General features: G+C 44.1%; 1 protein-coding gene across 2 annotated transcripts in view; it reads left to right on the top strand.

Moving 5' to 3' along the window:
- LOC129812637 (leucine zipper protein 1-like) overlaps nucleotides 1–17,403 on the top strand; it is a 98,077-nt gene that overhangs the window by 65,681 nt on the left and 14,993 nt on the right. For both annotated transcript variants that reach the window (XM_055864379.1, XM_055864378.1), the window contains exon 3: nucleotides 679–3,956. In XM_055864379.1, the coding sequence (XP_055720354.1) occupies nucleotides 921–3,956 (3,036 nt within the window). In that variant the 5' untranslated portion in view covers nucleotides 679–920. The remainder of the gene's footprint in view (nucleotides 1–678; nucleotides 3,957–17,403) is intronic.

Below are 17,403 nucleotides of genomic sequence, written 5' to 3'. Positions count from 1 at the left end.
AAGTGGTGTGTGTGTAGCAATGCCCTGTGCATGTTGCCATGGTGACAGCCATGTGAGTGGAAGCTTGTCGTTTTGATGTACTGCTGTCGGCAAAACGGCAGGGAAATCAATGCTGGGACATTGGCAGAGGCTGCAGGAGGCAAGAAGGGGGGGGGGGGGGGTAGCGTTCTTTTGAATGCTACTCTCCAGTGGCCATACGACTAGGCAAGGTAAAAGGTATCTTTGTGGAATTGCTGTCATAGCATGTCATTTTGGTTGTAGTGATCTTCTTAATCATCTGACTAGGTGACTGTGTGCGTTTACTATGTGTGAGCACTTGCGTATGTGTGTACGTGCTGAATTACGCTTGTCATCTTTTTTTTCACACCCATTTGCCCCAGCCCTTTGCATTACTGGTTGTGTTTGGGCCGGCCCAGCTCTTCTCATGGTTTGTGTTGCAGTAATCAGGCGGAACTGTGAAATCATATGCTGAGTGTGCAGGTCTGCTACACTGTGCAATCATGTACAGTCAACCCATTTCTCACTCTCTGTGGACTACACTCTTTCACCCTCTTCTCGGTTCTTATGTGTTCTCAACAGTTACTGAAATGTTTGCTGATCCTCAGAATCACTTTGACATTGAGGTCAGTCAGTAATCATTTCTAATTTTGTTGCAACTCTGTTATTTTTTTCTTTCAGGTGATAGACACCCATGTTGACCATCAAGCTGAGGGGAGTTGAGGGAATAAGAACCAACCAAAGAAAAAGGGAGAAGACATTGTGTGGAGAGGAGAAAGGGACTGAACACAACTCAACATTACGGACTTGTGACTCATCATTTTAACCAGAGAAGAAGGACTGCCACACAAATGTGGACGTCCCAAAAAGTAGTAAAATAATTTCCCCTTTCCATATAGAAGACAACAGCAATAATATCTGTGATGTCTGAAAACAAAGACATAACGAGTCGCCACCTGCGGCACAAGCTGCAAAGCCTGGGACGACGGTTGGATGAGCTTGAGGAGGCCACCAACAAGCTCCAGAAGTCTGAAGATGAGCTGCTGGATCTGCAGGACAAGATCATCCAGGCAGAGGGCAGCAACTCCTCCATGCTGGGCGATGTAGAGGCGCTGCGCAAGCGGCTGCTGAGGATTGAAGGCAAAGATGAGGAGGTGTGCAAGGCAGAGGATCTCTGCCGCACAGTGAGGGAGAAATTGGAGGAGGAGGAGAGCTTGACCAAGGACCTAAAGTCTGAGATTGAGCGCCTGCAGAGAAGGATGGCTGAGCTGGAGAAGTTGGAAGAGGCCTTCGGCAAGAGCAAGTCAGACTGCAGCCAGCTGTGCCTCAATCTCAACGAAGAGAAGAACCTGACCCGGAAGCTCTCCTCTGAGCTTGAGGCCCTCAAGGCCCGTGTGATGGAAGTGGATGCATCAGAGGTAAGGCTGGACCGGGCTGAGAAGTTCCTGGCAGGGGAGCTGGAGCAGCTCAAGGGCCTCACTCAGACTTTTGTGAGTGAGAGGAAGAGGCTCCTGGAGAAGCAAAGGGAGGATGAGAAGTGTATACTAAAACTGACAGAAAAGCTGGATTGTCAGAAGAACAGGATCGTCCGAGCAGATCCCAGCCGCACAGACTTGAGGGACCTCCGCATTGAAGGTGACCTCTCATCTGGCCTGACTAGCAAGCTAGGGCGCAAGAAGAGCGTGGACTACCTGAAACTGGGCGATGACGTTGGGCTAAGGAATAAGTCAGAAAACGAGAAGAACAGCCTTGATGGCCAGGAAGACAACAAAGTCAAGGAACTCACCCAGGAAGTTGAGAGGCTGAAGAACCGGCTGAAGCAACTGGAACTGGTGGAGGAGAATCTCAAGAACACAGAGTCAAAGAACGGAGAGCTGCAGGAGAAGTTCCAACAGGAGAGGTCCCGCAGCCGAGCCCTCAACGATCAGGTGGAGAAGCTTAGAATGCAGCTGTGCAGTGGCAGTAGTCACGGCAATGGAGGGCTTAGCAGTCCAGCAAAGGTCCTTGAGAATGGCAAGGCAGAGAATGAAGAGATCAATGTCCGGGGTGGTTTCAGGCAGGACAAGCCTAAGTACAGGAGTGCTGCAGCTGCAGAGCCAGGCGTCCCCAAGTACAAGAGCAGAGAGCTGTCCCCGCAGCACAAGAGGGAGACCAAGCTGAGGAGCAAAGAGCTGAGCAACTCTGAGGAAAGTTCTCCGAAGTCTGTCAGGAGGGCACTCAGTCCTTCACACAAGAGTAGGAGGACACCAAAGACTGGAGCCTCAATTGCCTCTGACAATGTAGTGAAAGAAATAGGGAGAAGGGTGGAGGACAAAACAACAAGGGGAGGAGCCCATACTCTTGTTAGCACGTCTTTGAGTGACAGCAAGAAGGTCTCGGTTCTTAATCGCTACCCTCCAGCAGCTAATGACCAGAAGCCATGGAAGACATCTCAGAAACCAAGTGAGAGTGAAAGCAAAAAGAGCCAAGTGGATAAGTTTTCTAGATTGAATGTTGGTTGTGACGGTGAGTCAAACAATTCTGTTGTGGTGCCTGAAAGCTCAAGCAAGAGCAACACAGTCTCCCCTCCTGAAAAGGATGCTTCTGTGTCTGACCTGGTGTCTGTGGACCTGGTTCAAGAGGCTCCTCCAGTGTCAAACCTCTCACAGGCCAATGGGTCGTACACTGCCTACAAGTCCCATGTGTCCCCGCTGGTCAGTGATCATGGGTCTGAGGGTCACTCTTCAGCCTCTGAGACTGAATCCACTGGGTCCAGGCCCTCAGAACCAGAGCCTGTGTCTGAGGTGGCAGCACTGAGTAGCAGAACCTCCAACCCTCCCAAGTACTCTAGATACTCTCGCCTACAAGATTCCCAGTCAGAGGATTCCTCCACCAGGAGCTCTATTGACGAGGAGCAGAACAGGCTGTTGATGGCAGAAGGAGGATCTCTGGAGCCCACTCACACCCCAGCAGGGATAGAGGTCCGCAGGGTCTGCAGCCCACGGGAGGCCCTGAGGTCAAATGCAGTCATCAAGCCGGCCATTGTGGAGATTGATAGGAAGGAAGTTATGATATCCGGAGTCGGGGCAGAGTTCTTGACCTCCAATGGCAAGCCCAAAATCTCCACGAAACCTGTCCTGACCACCAACAAGATGACCAGCAGCATCACTATCTACCCCAACGATCCCAGCTCTTCCAGGACCAGCAGCCGCAGCAGCAGTGTATCCAGCGAGCCACCAGTCAAGGAACGCCACACGTCCACTAGCAACATTGTCATCGGGCCCAGTGAGCACAGGGGGAGCATCTCCATCCCCTATGAGATCTCCATTCCCAAGAGTGAGATCACCCTCCGGCCATCCATGGATGACCCGGACGAAACAGATCAACCAGGGGTGCTAGGGAAGGCCCGTGCGGAGACGCACCTACGCTCCCAAAGCAGCTTCAGCCTCCAGTCAACGGAGACCATCTCAGACTTCAACAACGACACAGAGTCAGGTTTCGGGAGCAGCAGTAGCAGCACTACCACCGTCACCAGCTGGAGGAGCCAACACCACGGACACCACACCTCCCAGGACGATGGTCTCCCAGAGATGAGAAACCTGACTGTGCGGAGCACCTGGAGGAACAGGGGGGCGGCATCCGTGGACGAGCCTGGCCAGGGAGCCAGGCTGGATGGGGTGGGTTCTGAGGATGAGGTAGAGTCGGCCACCACGTGGAGGGCGTACCGCGCCACCACTGTCCTGGACAAGGAGGAGAAGGTTAATGCCACAGGGGCCTCTACATCACGGGCAGCCAAGCCATCGCCAGCAGAGCTGTACATGCGCAGGATTAAGAACAGTGTGGTGACCACCAGGGACATTGCAGAGCCGGTGCGCCGGAGCAAGAGCTCTCTGTCACCAACTGAGGGAGTTATGCAGAGGAGTATCCCTCACGAGCCTGTCAGTTCTCAGGAGCTCACACCCCGGCAGACACAACCCATGGTGAGTTTAACTTCTGTACAAACTGTCTTTGAAAAGTATTAGCAGACCTTGTGGAGGCCCCACAATTTAGTATCAAACATGAGGAAATAATTCTGCTGGTTGTTTTTAGATTTCTGTCACTCAACTAATCTGACTCAAACAAAACACCATTTGTTTAATTTCAGACTAAAAGGTGAACAGCAGATTGTTGCCAGCATTTGGCAAATGATACATACTCAGGATTTTCAGCTTTTGAAGAATGGAAAAAAATACTCCCTTCAAAATCAACAGAAGTTACTGTTCTTATACCATCTGCTTACAATAGTTCTTAAGCCTGTTGCATATCTGGTAATTGAGTCTTGGCAAGGAAATGTATAGGGATACTGTATTTGGCTCTATTAATATGATAAAAATGTCCTTGAAGTGGTGCTCAGTATAAAGTAAATATTACAAATACTGAGCTATATTTACATGCTCAACATTTTTTCTAAATGATATTTGAATAGTGAAATAATTCAATTGCTCAGAGAAAGATTTTTGTTTTACAAGTAATGCATTTTCCCCCCCAAAAAAGTGTCACCCCTTTTTTCAATACCTTTCAATACTTCACCTTGCAAGGGAAAGGCACTGAGCTTTTTTCTAAAATGCTTTATGAGATTGGAGAACACGTTGGGAGGGATCTTAACCTCGTCCCCGGGGTTGAATTGCAGGTGCATAGAGCCTAGTAACAGTTTGGGACTATTTGGAAGTTAGGGGGTGTGGATTTATTGAGTGACATGCTAATCAATTCAAATTCTGAGTGAATCAAACAAATCAGGTGTGGCTCTAAATCAGTGGCGTGCCGTGGGCCTGGGGCCTGGGCCTTCAGTGAGGTACTACACAGTCCCACCCGAATTAATCCACCTCATTATGATGCCATGGCTCTAGAAACTATACATTTAGACAGAAACGCAGTATAACCAGGCGTTGCATCACCTTGAAATTGACAAATTGACATTTTTGGGTAAACAGTGTTTACCCAAAAACATGACACAATCAATGAGTCTTTTCAATATTTCCCTTCACCTTTTCATTGTGCAGCTCCGTTGCCCTGCGCGCTTGTTCTTTGAGCTGTAGATCCACTCCGGTGTCCCCAAAAGTTTTCAAAAGCACCATTGCTTGTAAGTGCCCATCCGTACTTTGGTGTCTCGTTGCTGCCTTGGTTAGACAACTCAAGTTTGCAAAGCCAGTGTGGCTCCAAACGCCAAATCGATCACTTGCAAATAACAGGCATTCCCAGCAGTACAGTTTGCAGTGCTTCTCGGAGCCTGTGAGCCATTGATAGCGCTCGTAGTTGGAACTTTGAAAGTGGCGAGTGAACGAACCCCTTTCCCGCCTGTGACAGGCTTTGTAGCGTCGGCGTCGGGCGAACTCTCCTTACAATGTCTAACTTTTCTTGAAAAGTTCGTCTTGAGAATGCCGTTATAATTATATCCTCGACCAAATCGATATCTTCTCCTCCTTTCGCCATTGTGGGTTGAAAAAACAGCTTAGTAGTACACGAATTAATTCGTTTATCAAATTCAGTTTCCTAGATCTCCATAGGACCTGCCTCTCAATATTGGTAATCCAATCAAAAGACGTGCACGCACTACGCCTGCTAGCTGGCTCCTGTGTAACACTGGAGCCAGCCAGCAGGCGTACAATAGCCAACTCTAAAGCTGATTGGTTGACACTAAATTTTCATTTCCATTCACTATAAGCTACAAGCGCCCGCACTGTTGATTCTGAAGGCCTGAGGGCAGATTTTAGACCCCTGGCAACACATGATGGCTGAATATGATTGGATAAAAGATCTAACATAAAAACCAGCCCTCCAAATCTCAACCTGGGGCTGGAAGCAGTGCAACCAAGAGGAAAGCTATGAAATGAAGAGTATAACTCTTACTCTGGGGAATAATTCAATACATATTTGTGGGAAAATATATTTAAAAAAATGTATATTCTGATGATGTTTAGGCCAGCAGAGAAGGCCTTGCAGGCCCTGACGGCCCACCACTGCTCTAAATCAAGGCGGGAGAAGGTGGTCATTAGTTAACACAGCCACAAAGTCATAAACCGTGTGTATTTCTACAATATCTCTTCTTTAAAATCTGATTTTAAACCTAACCACACCTTATGCCTAACCTTAAATTAAGACCAAAAAGTGTTTTGTTCTTCATTTTTTTGACTTTGTGCCTCTGGAATCTGTGGAAAGCTAGTGGAAACCGTGAGGGAGCGTGCCTGTGACAGTTTTATTAGATTGCGAAAATTGCCAATCACCTTAACTATATTATTTTTGCAAAGCCAAATTGAAACGGAGTTTAGGCATATACGGTTTATGTGAAAACTATTTCTAAGATGCGTACTTTCAGATTTTCCAAACTCACTTCCTTTTTTAAATCACTTTCGCTGCTTTGCTTGCGCTTTGAAGTCCACAATGTAGGGGGAAGTTCTAAGGGGTTGAGCCTGATGGTGGTGAACCGAGAGGTGAGCCAGTTAAAATCGGCGGCTGTTTTCGACTATCCTGCCATTTTCATATAATCCAACAAATGTAAAAGCCTGGAGTTTGTGAAATGGCATTGGCACTTGGATTGGAACCGGTGCTATGGTCAGATGACATGAAAATAGAGCTCTTTGGCCACGCACACCAGTGGTGGGTTTGCCATCAAATAAAATAAGGATCCATAAACAGAAAATAACCCCATAATAGGGATGGAAAGGGCATTTGAAATGCTAATCGAAAAATATATATACACTATCAGTCAAAAGTTTTAGAACACATACTCATTCAAGGGTTTTTCTTTATTTTTACTATTTTATACTTTGTAGAATAATAGTGAAGACATCAAAACTATGAAATAACACATATGGAATCATGTAGTAACCAAAAAAGTGTTAAACAAATCAAAATATATTTTATATTTGAGATTCTTCAAATAAACACAATTTCCCTTGATAACAGCTTTGCACACTCTTGCCATTCTCTCAACCAGCTCCATGAGGTAGTCACCTGGAATACATTTAAATTAAGAGGTGTGCCTTCTTAAAAGTTAATTTGTGGAATTTCTTTACTCCTTAATGCGTTTGAGCCAATCAGTTGTTGTGACAAGGTAGGGGTAAAAGACCAAGTCCATATTATGGCAAGAACAGCTCAAATAAGCAAAGAGAAACGACAGCCCATCATTACTTTAAGACATGAAGGTCAGTCAATATGGAAAATTTAAAGAACTTAAAGTTAAAGTGCAGTCGCAAAAACCATCAAGCGCTATGATGAAATTGGCTCTCATGAGGACCACCACAGGGATGGAAGACCCAGAGTTACCTCTGCTGCAGAGGATAAGTTCATTAGAGTTACCAGCCTCAGAAATTGCAGACCAAATAAATGCTTCACAGAGTTTAACAGACACATCTCAACCTCAACTGTTCAGAGTAGAGGTCGACCGATTATGATTTTTCAACGCCGATACCGATTATTGGAGGACCAAAAAAGCCGATACCGATTAATCGGCTGATTTAAAATATATATATATATAATAATAATAATAATAAATAAATATAAAATATACACTGCTCAAAAAAATAAAGGGAACACTTAAACAACACAATGTAACTCCAAGTCAAACACACTTCTGTGAAATCAAACTGTCCACTTAGGAAGCAACACTGATTGACGATAAATTTAACATGCTGTTGTGCAAATGGAATAGACGAAAGGTGGAAATTATAGGCAATTAGCAAGACACCCCCAAAAAAGGAGTGATTCTGCAGGTGGTGACCACAGACCACTTCTCAGTTCCTATGCTTCCTGGCTGATGTTTTGGTCACTTTTGAATGCTGGCGGTGCTCTCACTCTAGTGGTAGCATGAGACGGAGTCTACAACCCACACAAGTGGCTCAGGTAGTGCAGTTCATCCAGGATGGCACATCAATGCGAGCTGTGGCAAAAAGGTTTGCTGTGTCTGTCAGCGTAGTGTCCAGAGCATGGAGGCGCTACCAGGAGACAGGCCAGTACATCAGGAGACGTGGAGGAGGCCGTAGGAGGGCAACAACCCAGCAGCAGGACCGCTACCTCCGCCTTTGTGCAAGGAGGTGCACTGCCAGCACCCTGCAAAATGACCTCCAGCAGGCCACAAATGTGCATGTGTCTGCTCAAACGGTCAGAAACAGACTCCATGAGGGTGGTATGAGGGCCCGACGTCCACAGGTGGGTGTTGTGCTTACAGCCCAACACTGTGCAGGACGTTTGGCATTTGCCAGAGAACACCAAGATTGGCAAATTCGCCACTGGCGCCCTGTGCTCTTCACAGATGAAAGCAGGTTCACACTGAGCACATGAGCACATGTGACAGACATGACAGAGTCTGGAGACGCCGTGGAGAACGTTCTGCTGCCTGCAACATCCTCCAGCATGACCGGTTTGGCGATGGGTCAGTCATGGTGTGGGGTGGCATTTCTTTGTGGTGCCGCACAGCCCTCCATGTGCTCGCCAGAGGTAGCCTGACTGCCAATAGGTACCGAGATGAGATCGTCAGACCCCTTGTGAGACCATATGCTGACACATGCACATTTGTGGCCTGCTGGAGGTCATTTTGCAGGGCTCTGGCAGTGCACCTCCTTGCACAAAGGCGGAGGTAGCGGTCCTGCTGCTGGGTTGTTTCACCCCTACGGCCTCCTCCACGTCTCCTGATGTACTGGCCTGTCTCCTGGAAGCGCCTCCATGCTCTGGACACTACGCTGACAGACACAGCAAACCTTCTTGCCACAGCTCGCATTGATGTGCCATCCTGGATGAAATGCACTACCTGAGCCACTTGTGTGGGTTGTAGACTCCGTCTCATGCTACCACTAGAGTGAGAGCACCGCCAGCATTCAAAAGTGACCAAAACATCAGCCAGGAAGCATAGGAACTGAGAAGTGGTCTGTGGTCACCACCTGCAGAATCACTCCTTTTTTGGGGCTGTCTTGCTAATTGCCTATAATTTCCACCTTTCGTCTATTCCATTTGCACAACAGCATGTTAAATTTATTGTCAATCAGTGTTGCTTCCTAAGTGGACAGTTTGATTTCACAGAAGTGTGTTTGACTTGGAGTTACATTGTGTTGTTTAAGTGTTCCCTTTATTTTTTTGAGCAGTGTATATAGATTTTTATATATATATTTGTAATAATGACAATTACAACAATACTGAATGAACAATGAACACTTTTATTTTACCATAATATAATACATCAATTTAGTCTCAAATAAATAATGAAACATGTTCAATTTGATTTAAATAATGCAAAAACAAAGTGTTGGAGGAGGACGTAAATGTGCAATATGTGCCATGTAAAAAAGCTAACGTTTAAGTTCCTTGCTCAGAACATGAGAACAGGTGGTTCCTTTTAACATGTCTTCAATATTCTCAGGTAAGAAGTTTTAGGTTGTAGTTATTATAGGACTATTTCTCTCTATACAATTTGTATTTCATATACCTTTGACTATTGGATGTTCTAATAGGTACTTTAGTATTGCCAGCCTAATCTCGGGAGTTGATAGGCTTGAAGTCATAAACAGCGCAATGCTTGAAGCACAGCGAAGAGCTGCTGGCAAACGCAGTAAAGTGCTGTTTGAATGAATGCTTACGAGCCTGCTGGTGCCTACCACCGCTCAGTCAGACTGCTCTATCAAATCATAGACTTAATTATAATATAATAACACACAGAAATACGAGCCTTAGGTCATTCATATGGATCCGGAAACTATCATTTTGAAGACAAAACGTTTATTCTTTCAGTGAAATATGGAACCGTTTCGTATTTTATCTAACGGGTGGCATCCATAAGTCTAAATATTGCTGTTACATTGCACAACTTTCAATGTTATATCATAATTACGTAAAATTCTGGCTTATTAGTTCGCAACGAGCCAGGCGGCCCAAACTGTTGCATATACCCTGACTCTGCGTGCAATGAACGCAAGAGAAGTGACACAATTTCCCTAGTTTAATATTGCCTGCTAACATGAATTTCTTTTAACTAAATATGCAGGTTTAAAAAAAATATACTTCTGTGTATATTTTTTTAGAAAGGCATTGATGTTAATGGTTAGGAAACATTCGCGCAACGATTGTGCTTTTTTCACAAATGCACTTTTGTTAAATCATCCCCCGTTTGGCGAAGTTGGCTGTCTTTGTTAGGAAGAAATAGTCTTCACACAGTTTGCAACGAGCCAGGTGTCCCAAACTGCTGCATATACCCTGACTCTGTTGCACAGAACGCAAGAGAAGTGACACAATTTCCCTAGTTAAAATAAATTCATGTTAGCAGGCAATATTAACTAAATACGCAGGTTTAAGAATATATACTTGTGTATTGATTTTAAGAAAGGCGTTGATGTTTATGGTTAGGTACACATTGATGCAACGACAGTGCTTTTTTCGCGAATGCGCTTGTTAAATCACCCGTTTGGCGAAGTAGGCTGTGATTCAATTATAAATTTAACAGGCAACGCATTGATTATATGCAACGCAGGACAAGCTAGATAAACTAGTAATATCATCAACCATGAGTAGTTAACTAGTGATTATGTTAATGTAACCGATGTGAAATGGCTAGCTAGTTAGCGGGGTGCGCGCTAATAGCGTTTCAACCGGTGATGTCACTCGCTCTGAGACCTTGAAGTAGTTGTTCCCCTTGCTCTGCAAGAGCCGCGGCTTTTGTGGAGCAATGGGTAACGATGCTTCGAGGGTGGCTGTCGTCAATGTGTGCAGAGGGTCCTTCATGATTGAATTGCTGCAAAGAAACCATTACTAAAGGACACCAATAAGAAGAAGAGACTTGCTTGGGCCAAGAAACACGAGCAAAGGACATTAGACAGGTGGAAATTTGTCCTTTGGTCTGGAGTCCAAATGTGTGATTTTTGGTTCCAACCGCCATGTCTTTGTGAGGTGCAGAGTAAGTGAACGGATGATCTCCGCATGTGTATTTCCCACCGTAAAATATGGAGGAGGTGTTATGGTGTGGGGATGCTTTGCTGGTGACATTGTCTGTGATTTATTTAGAATGCAAGGCACACTTAACCAGCATTGCTACCACAGCATTCTGCACCGATACGCCATCCCATCTGGTTTGGGCTTAGTGGGACTCTCATTTGTTTTTCAACAGGACAATGACCCAACACACCTCCAGGCTGTGTAAGGGCTATGCACGTTCTTATGCACGCCGCAACGCAGCCCTTAGCCGTGGTATATTTGCCATATATCACAAACCCCTGAGGTGCCTTATTGCTATTATAAACTGGTTACCAACGTAATTCGAGCAGTAAAATTAAATGTTTTGTCATACCCGTGGTATACGTTCTGATACACCACGGCTGTCAGCCAATCAATCAATCAATCAATCAATTTTATTTTATATAGCCCTTCGTACATCAGATAATATCTCGAAGTGCTGTACAGAAACCCAGCCTAAAACCCCAAACAGCTAGAATGCAGGTGTAGAAGCACGGTGGCTAGGAAAAACTCCCTAGAAAGGCCAAAACCTAGGAAGAAACCTAGAGAGGAACCAGGCTATGAGGGGTGGCCAGTCCTCTTCTGGCTGTGCCGGGTGGAGATTATAACAGAACTATGCCAAGATGTTCAAAAATGTTCATAAGTGACAAGCATGGTCAAATAATAATCATGAATAATTTTCAGTTGGCTTTTCATAGCTGATCATTACTGATGTCAATCGGCATTCAGGGCTCGACCCACCCACTTTGTAATCCCTATTTGATTAGCATACCATTGTCAGGGCTGACCGGAGGGCTAAATGGCCTATAATAGTAAAATGCCTTTTCATGTAAAACGCAACGCATTACTGATGAGAGAGAAAATTACCTTGAAAAATAAACAATCACCTTGCGCATCCTCAGAACTCTAGGTCACATTTACACTCCGCAACTGTAAACAATGTAGGCTACTGTCCATGCCACGTGACGTCTGAAGCACCAGTAGATCAGTGCGCCATGCATAAATACAACATTCTAAAGTGTGTTGTTTTATTAAATTAAGCATTTCAAATGTCATGCTATATCCTTGTGTGTAACATGGACAATTCAATTTAGACAAATCTTTTTCATGGTTAAAATAGGCCTTTTAACGTCTGGTCGGATATGGGCATTTCCATCTAAAAGGACCAATAAGCGCCAACGTGAAGATCATAGAAGCATGTGCATTTTGGGTCAAGTGAGAGAGTCCATTTTTTTTCAACCCTTTTCCATTCCAGAAATGTGTAGTAAGCAAATGTTTGTATTTTCTGGTTGAACAGATGGACAAGGGTCTACCAGATAAAGTCTTCAAAAGGTATTAGAAATGCATCAACATTTACCAACTAATATCAACCGTTATATTTGGATAATTTTTTTGCCTCCTGTAAGTTTAAGAAACATTGCCTTCAGCCTTGTAATTCTGTTACGAAAAACCCACGTATCTTTGAGATATTTTCAAATTTCTCTCCCTCATGAGGAATGAGGATAATAAAAGTTCACAGAAGTCAGAAATGAAGGTAGACCTACCAATTAGTTAGTGTTTTTACTGATGTCAAGTTTGTTTCCGAATTAAGTGACTAAAACTCATTCTGTTACCAAATCAGTAATGGAATTACCAACAAATCAGTAATGGAATTTCTGCAATTGAATTGGCTACAATGGGAAGTCATAGTAGTCACAAACCATTACTATCCCACCTTCCACTGGCATACTGTTATGTTCAGCTCATTTGTTTTTCTCTTTCTTGTGAAAACAGTCTGGGCCCGGTTTCACGATAGCGATGGAATTTAGGCTTACGAGTGTTTTTAACAATGCATTTTTCCTACAACGGCCAACGATATTTCCTTAAACACCACGCAGAGAGAGCGGTCGGTAAGTGCGTCGTTGGCACACGTGTCGATACTAATAGGATCAAAAGAATGGATCAGCTTTCTCCATTCAAATCTTTCCTTAACATTATAATTATTTCACAATACTGATGATGGATGAGCACGTAGAGGATATTCCCACTTAAGGCTGCAAATATTGTGATGGCTTATTCTAATGCTTACCCAATAAAAATACACTAAATCACTGATTTGGCACATAATTGCACACATTAGGCTGCACATGAAATACACTGAGTGTACAAAACATTAGGACCACCTTCATAATATTGAGTTGAAATACGAGCCGTCAGAACAGCCTAAGTTCGTCGGGGCATGGACTCTACAAGGTGTCGGAAGCGTTCCACAGGGATGCTGGCCCATGTTGACTCCAAAGCTTTCCGTAGTTGTCAAGTTGGCTGAATGTCCTTTGGGTGGTGGACCAATCTTGATGCACACAGGAAACTGTTGAGCGTGAAAAACCCAGCAGCGTTGCAGTTCATGACACAGCGTTGCAGTTCATGACACACTCAAACCTACTACCATACCTTATTCAAAGGCACTCAAATCTTTTGTCTTTCCCATTCAGCTTCTGAATGGTACACACACACAATCCATGTCTCAACTGTCTCAAGGCTTAAATATCTTTCTTTAACCCTGTCTCGTCCCCTTCACCTACACTGATTGAAGTGGATTTAACATCAATAAGGGATCATAGCTTTCACCTTGATTCACCTAGTCAGTCTGTCATGGAAAGAGCAGGTGTTCCTAATGTTTTGTGCACTCAGTGTATATTGAGAGATTATAGACAGTAGCCTACAAGTAGCAAAATAGAACTCCATATCGCTTGTTTGTATCAATTGCAAAAACATTGGCAACTTTGTAATTGTAGTCAACTTTGTTCTGAAGCTATGTCACCTCCACCTTACCTGACACCATAGACCCACTGCATACTGCCCCAATAGGATGCAATCACCATCACACTGCACACTACTGTATCCCATCTGGACATGAGGATTACCTATGTAGGAATGTGGTTAATTGACTACAGCTCAGCCTTCAACATTAACCTCGGGACCCTGGGTCTGAACCCCGCCCTGTGCAACTGGGTCCTGGACTTCCTGACTGGCTGCCCCCAGGTGGTGAAGGTAGGCAACAACACTGATCCTCAACACAGGGGCCCCACAAGGGTGCGTGCTCAGCCCCCTCCTGTACTCCTTGTTTACCCATGACTGCTCCAACTCAATCACCCGCTCCAACTCAATCATCAAGTTTGCAGACGACACAACAGTGGCAGGCCTGATTTCCAACAACGACGAGACAGCCTACAGAGAGGAGGTGAGGGCCCAGGGGTAGTGGTGTCAGGAAAATAACCTCTCCCTCAACGTCATCAAAATGAAGGAGCTGATTGTGGACTTCGGGATACAGCAGAGGGAGCATGTGAAGGTGAAAAGCTTCAAGTTCTTCTACGTACACATCACTGACTACCTGAAATGGTCCACCCCCACAGATCGTGTGGTGAAGGCGCAACAGCGCCTCTTCAACCTCAGGAGGCTGAAGAAATTCTGCTTGGCCCCCCTAAAACCCTCAATCTTTTACAGATGCACCATTGAGAGCATCCTGTCAGACTGTATCTACGCCTGGTACGGCAACTACACTGTCTGTAACCGCAAGGCTCCCCAGAGGGTGGTGCGGTCAGCCCAACGCATCACCAGGAGCACACTGCCTGCCTTTCAGGACATCTACAGCACCCGGTGTCACAGGAAGGCCAAAAAGATCATCAAGGACCTCAGCCACCCAAGCCACGGCCTGTTCACCCCGCTATCATCCAGAAGGCGAGGTCAATACAGGTGCATCAAAGCTAGGACCGAGAGACTGAAAAACAGCTTCTATCTCAAGGCCATCAGACTGTTAAATAGCCATCACTAGCCGGCCTCCACCCAGTACCTTGCCCTGAACTTAGTCACTGGCACTAGCCGGCTACCACCCAGTTACTCATTCCTGCACCTTCGAGGATGCTGCCCTATGTACATAGACATGGAACTCTGGTCACTTTTGTTAATGTAACACTGGTCACTTTAATAATGTTTACATATTGTTTTACCCATTTAATATTTACAGTATATACATATTTATACTCCGGACTCCAAGATTGCACATCCAAATATTTCTATATTTTTTAATTCCATTCTTTTACTTTTAGATTTGTATGTATTGTTAGGTATTACTGCACTGTTGGAGCTAGGAACACAAGCATTTCGCTACAACATCGGCTAAATCTGTATGCGACCAATAAAATGTTATTTGGAATGCTGACCAGAGCCTGCATTTCAGCATATTTCCAGTTTCCCGGTTTCCGAGTTCTCTAGTCTTTTCAGGTTTTCACTCTCAAAATCACACTATAAAAAAAATTGAAAAATATGCTTTGCAAAAACAAATTTCCACCTGATTGATAGGCTACAAATTACATGATACTTTTCTGCCAGGTAGGCCTACTTTGGGGTCAACATATAAGCGGGACGTTGTTTTGGGAAAGCCTTAGAATTGACGGCATGTGCACTGGCTACAACACACATGGGCACACACAAACAGGCGTAAAGTTGGAGGATATATGACTCACTGATGCATTCTTTTCATGAGTTTTGAGAAATTAGTTCAATTTATTTCAGCTCCCGAGTGGTGCAGCGGTCTAAGGCACTGCATCTCAGTGCAGGAGGCATCACTACAGTCCCTGGTTCGAATCCATGCTGTATCACATCCGGCCGTGATTGGGAGTAGAGGTCGACCGACTATTTGGAATGGCTGATTTAATTAGGGCCGATTTCAAGTTTTCATAACAATCGGTAATCGGCATTTTTGGACATCGATTATGGCCGATTACATTGCAGTCCACGAGGAGACTGCGTGGCAGGCTGACAACCTGTTATGCGAGTGCAGCAAGGAGCCAAGGTAAGTTGCTAAGTAGCATTAAACTTATCTTATAAAAAAAAGTCTATCTTAACATAATCAGTAGTTAACTACACATGGTTGATGATATTACTAGTTTATCTAGCTTGTCCTGCGTTGCATATAATCTATGCGGTGCCTGTTAATTTATCATCGAATCACAGCCTACTTCGCCAAACAGGTGATGATTTATCAAGCACATTCGTGAAAAAAGCACTGTCGTTGCACCTAACCATAAACATCAATGCCTTCCTTAAAATCAATACACAAGTATATATTTTTAAACCTGCATATTTAGTTAATATTGCATGCTAACATGAATTTATTTTAACTATGGAAATTGTCACTTCTCTTGCGTTCTGTGCAAGCAGAGTCAGGGTATATGCAGCAGTTTGGGCTGCCTGGCTCATTGCGAACTGTGTGAAGACCATTTCTTCCTAACAAAGACCGTAATAAATTTGCCAGAATTGTACATTATTACGACATAACATTGAAGGTTGTGCAATGTAAAATCAATATTTAGATTTAGGGATGCCACCCGTTAGATAAAATACAGAACGGTTTCGTATTTCATTGAAAGAATAAATGTTTTGTTTTCAAAATGATAGTTTCCGGATTTGACCATATTAATGAACTAAGGCTCGTATTTCTGTGTGTTATTATATTATAATTAAGTTTATGATTTGATAGAGCAGTCTGACTGAGCAGTGGTAGGCAGCAGCAGGCTCGTAAGCATTCATTCAAACAGCACTTTCTTGCGTTTGCCAGCAGCTCTTCACTGTGCTTCAAGCATTGCGCTGTTTATGACTTCTAGCCTATCAAATCCCGAGATTAGGCTGGCAATACTAAAGTACTTATTAGAACATCCAATAGTCAAAGCTAAATGAAATACAAATGGTATAGAGAGAAATAGTCCTATAATAACTACAACCTAAAACTTCTTACCTGAGAATTTTGAAGACTCATGTTAAAAGGAACCACCAGCTTTCATATGTTCTCATGTTCTGAGCAAGGAACTTAAACGTTAGCTTTGGAAAATATTGCACTTTTACTTTCTTCTCCAACACTTTGTTTTTGTATTATTTAAAACAAATTGAACATGTTTCATTATTTATTTGAGACTAAATTGATTTTATTGATGTGTTAAATTAAGTTAAAATAAAAGTGTTCATCAGTATTGTTGTAAATGTCATTATTATAAATATATACAGATTTAATCAGTATCGGCTTTTTTTGGTCCTCCGATAATCGGTATCGGCGTTGAAAAATCATAATTGGTCGACCTCTAATTGGGAGTCCCATAGGGCGGCGCACAATTGGCACCGCGTCGTCCGGGTTTGGCCGGTGTAGGCCGTCATTGTAAATAAGAATTTGTTCTTAACTGACTTGCCTAGTTAAATAAAGGTTAAATAAATATACTTTTTTTTTTTTTTTTTTATACTCTATCGCAGTCATTCGTCTGTGAGCTGCTCCACGGGACAACCAGTTGTTTGAGCTGCGCATGCTTGCTGCCCGACCGATAGTTCTGCTCAAACTAGGCTGTATGCGCCACACACATGGGGAATTGTACAGTATGCTGATAGGCTACTGCTGTTACGATTGACCCTTTTCTCCCTCCTCTCAATCAG

The sequence above is a fragment of the Salvelinus fontinalis genome, chromosome 16, assembly GCF_029448725.1.
Source record: "Salvelinus fontinalis isolate EN_2023a chromosome 16, ASM2944872v1, whole genome shotgun sequence".
Lineage (NCBI taxonomy): Eukaryota > Metazoa > Chordata > Actinopteri > Salmoniformes > Salmonidae > Salvelinus > Salvelinus fontinalis.
The sequence above is the reverse complement of the archived record's forward strand: the minus strand, read 5'-3'. Positions and strand labels throughout refer to the sequence as shown.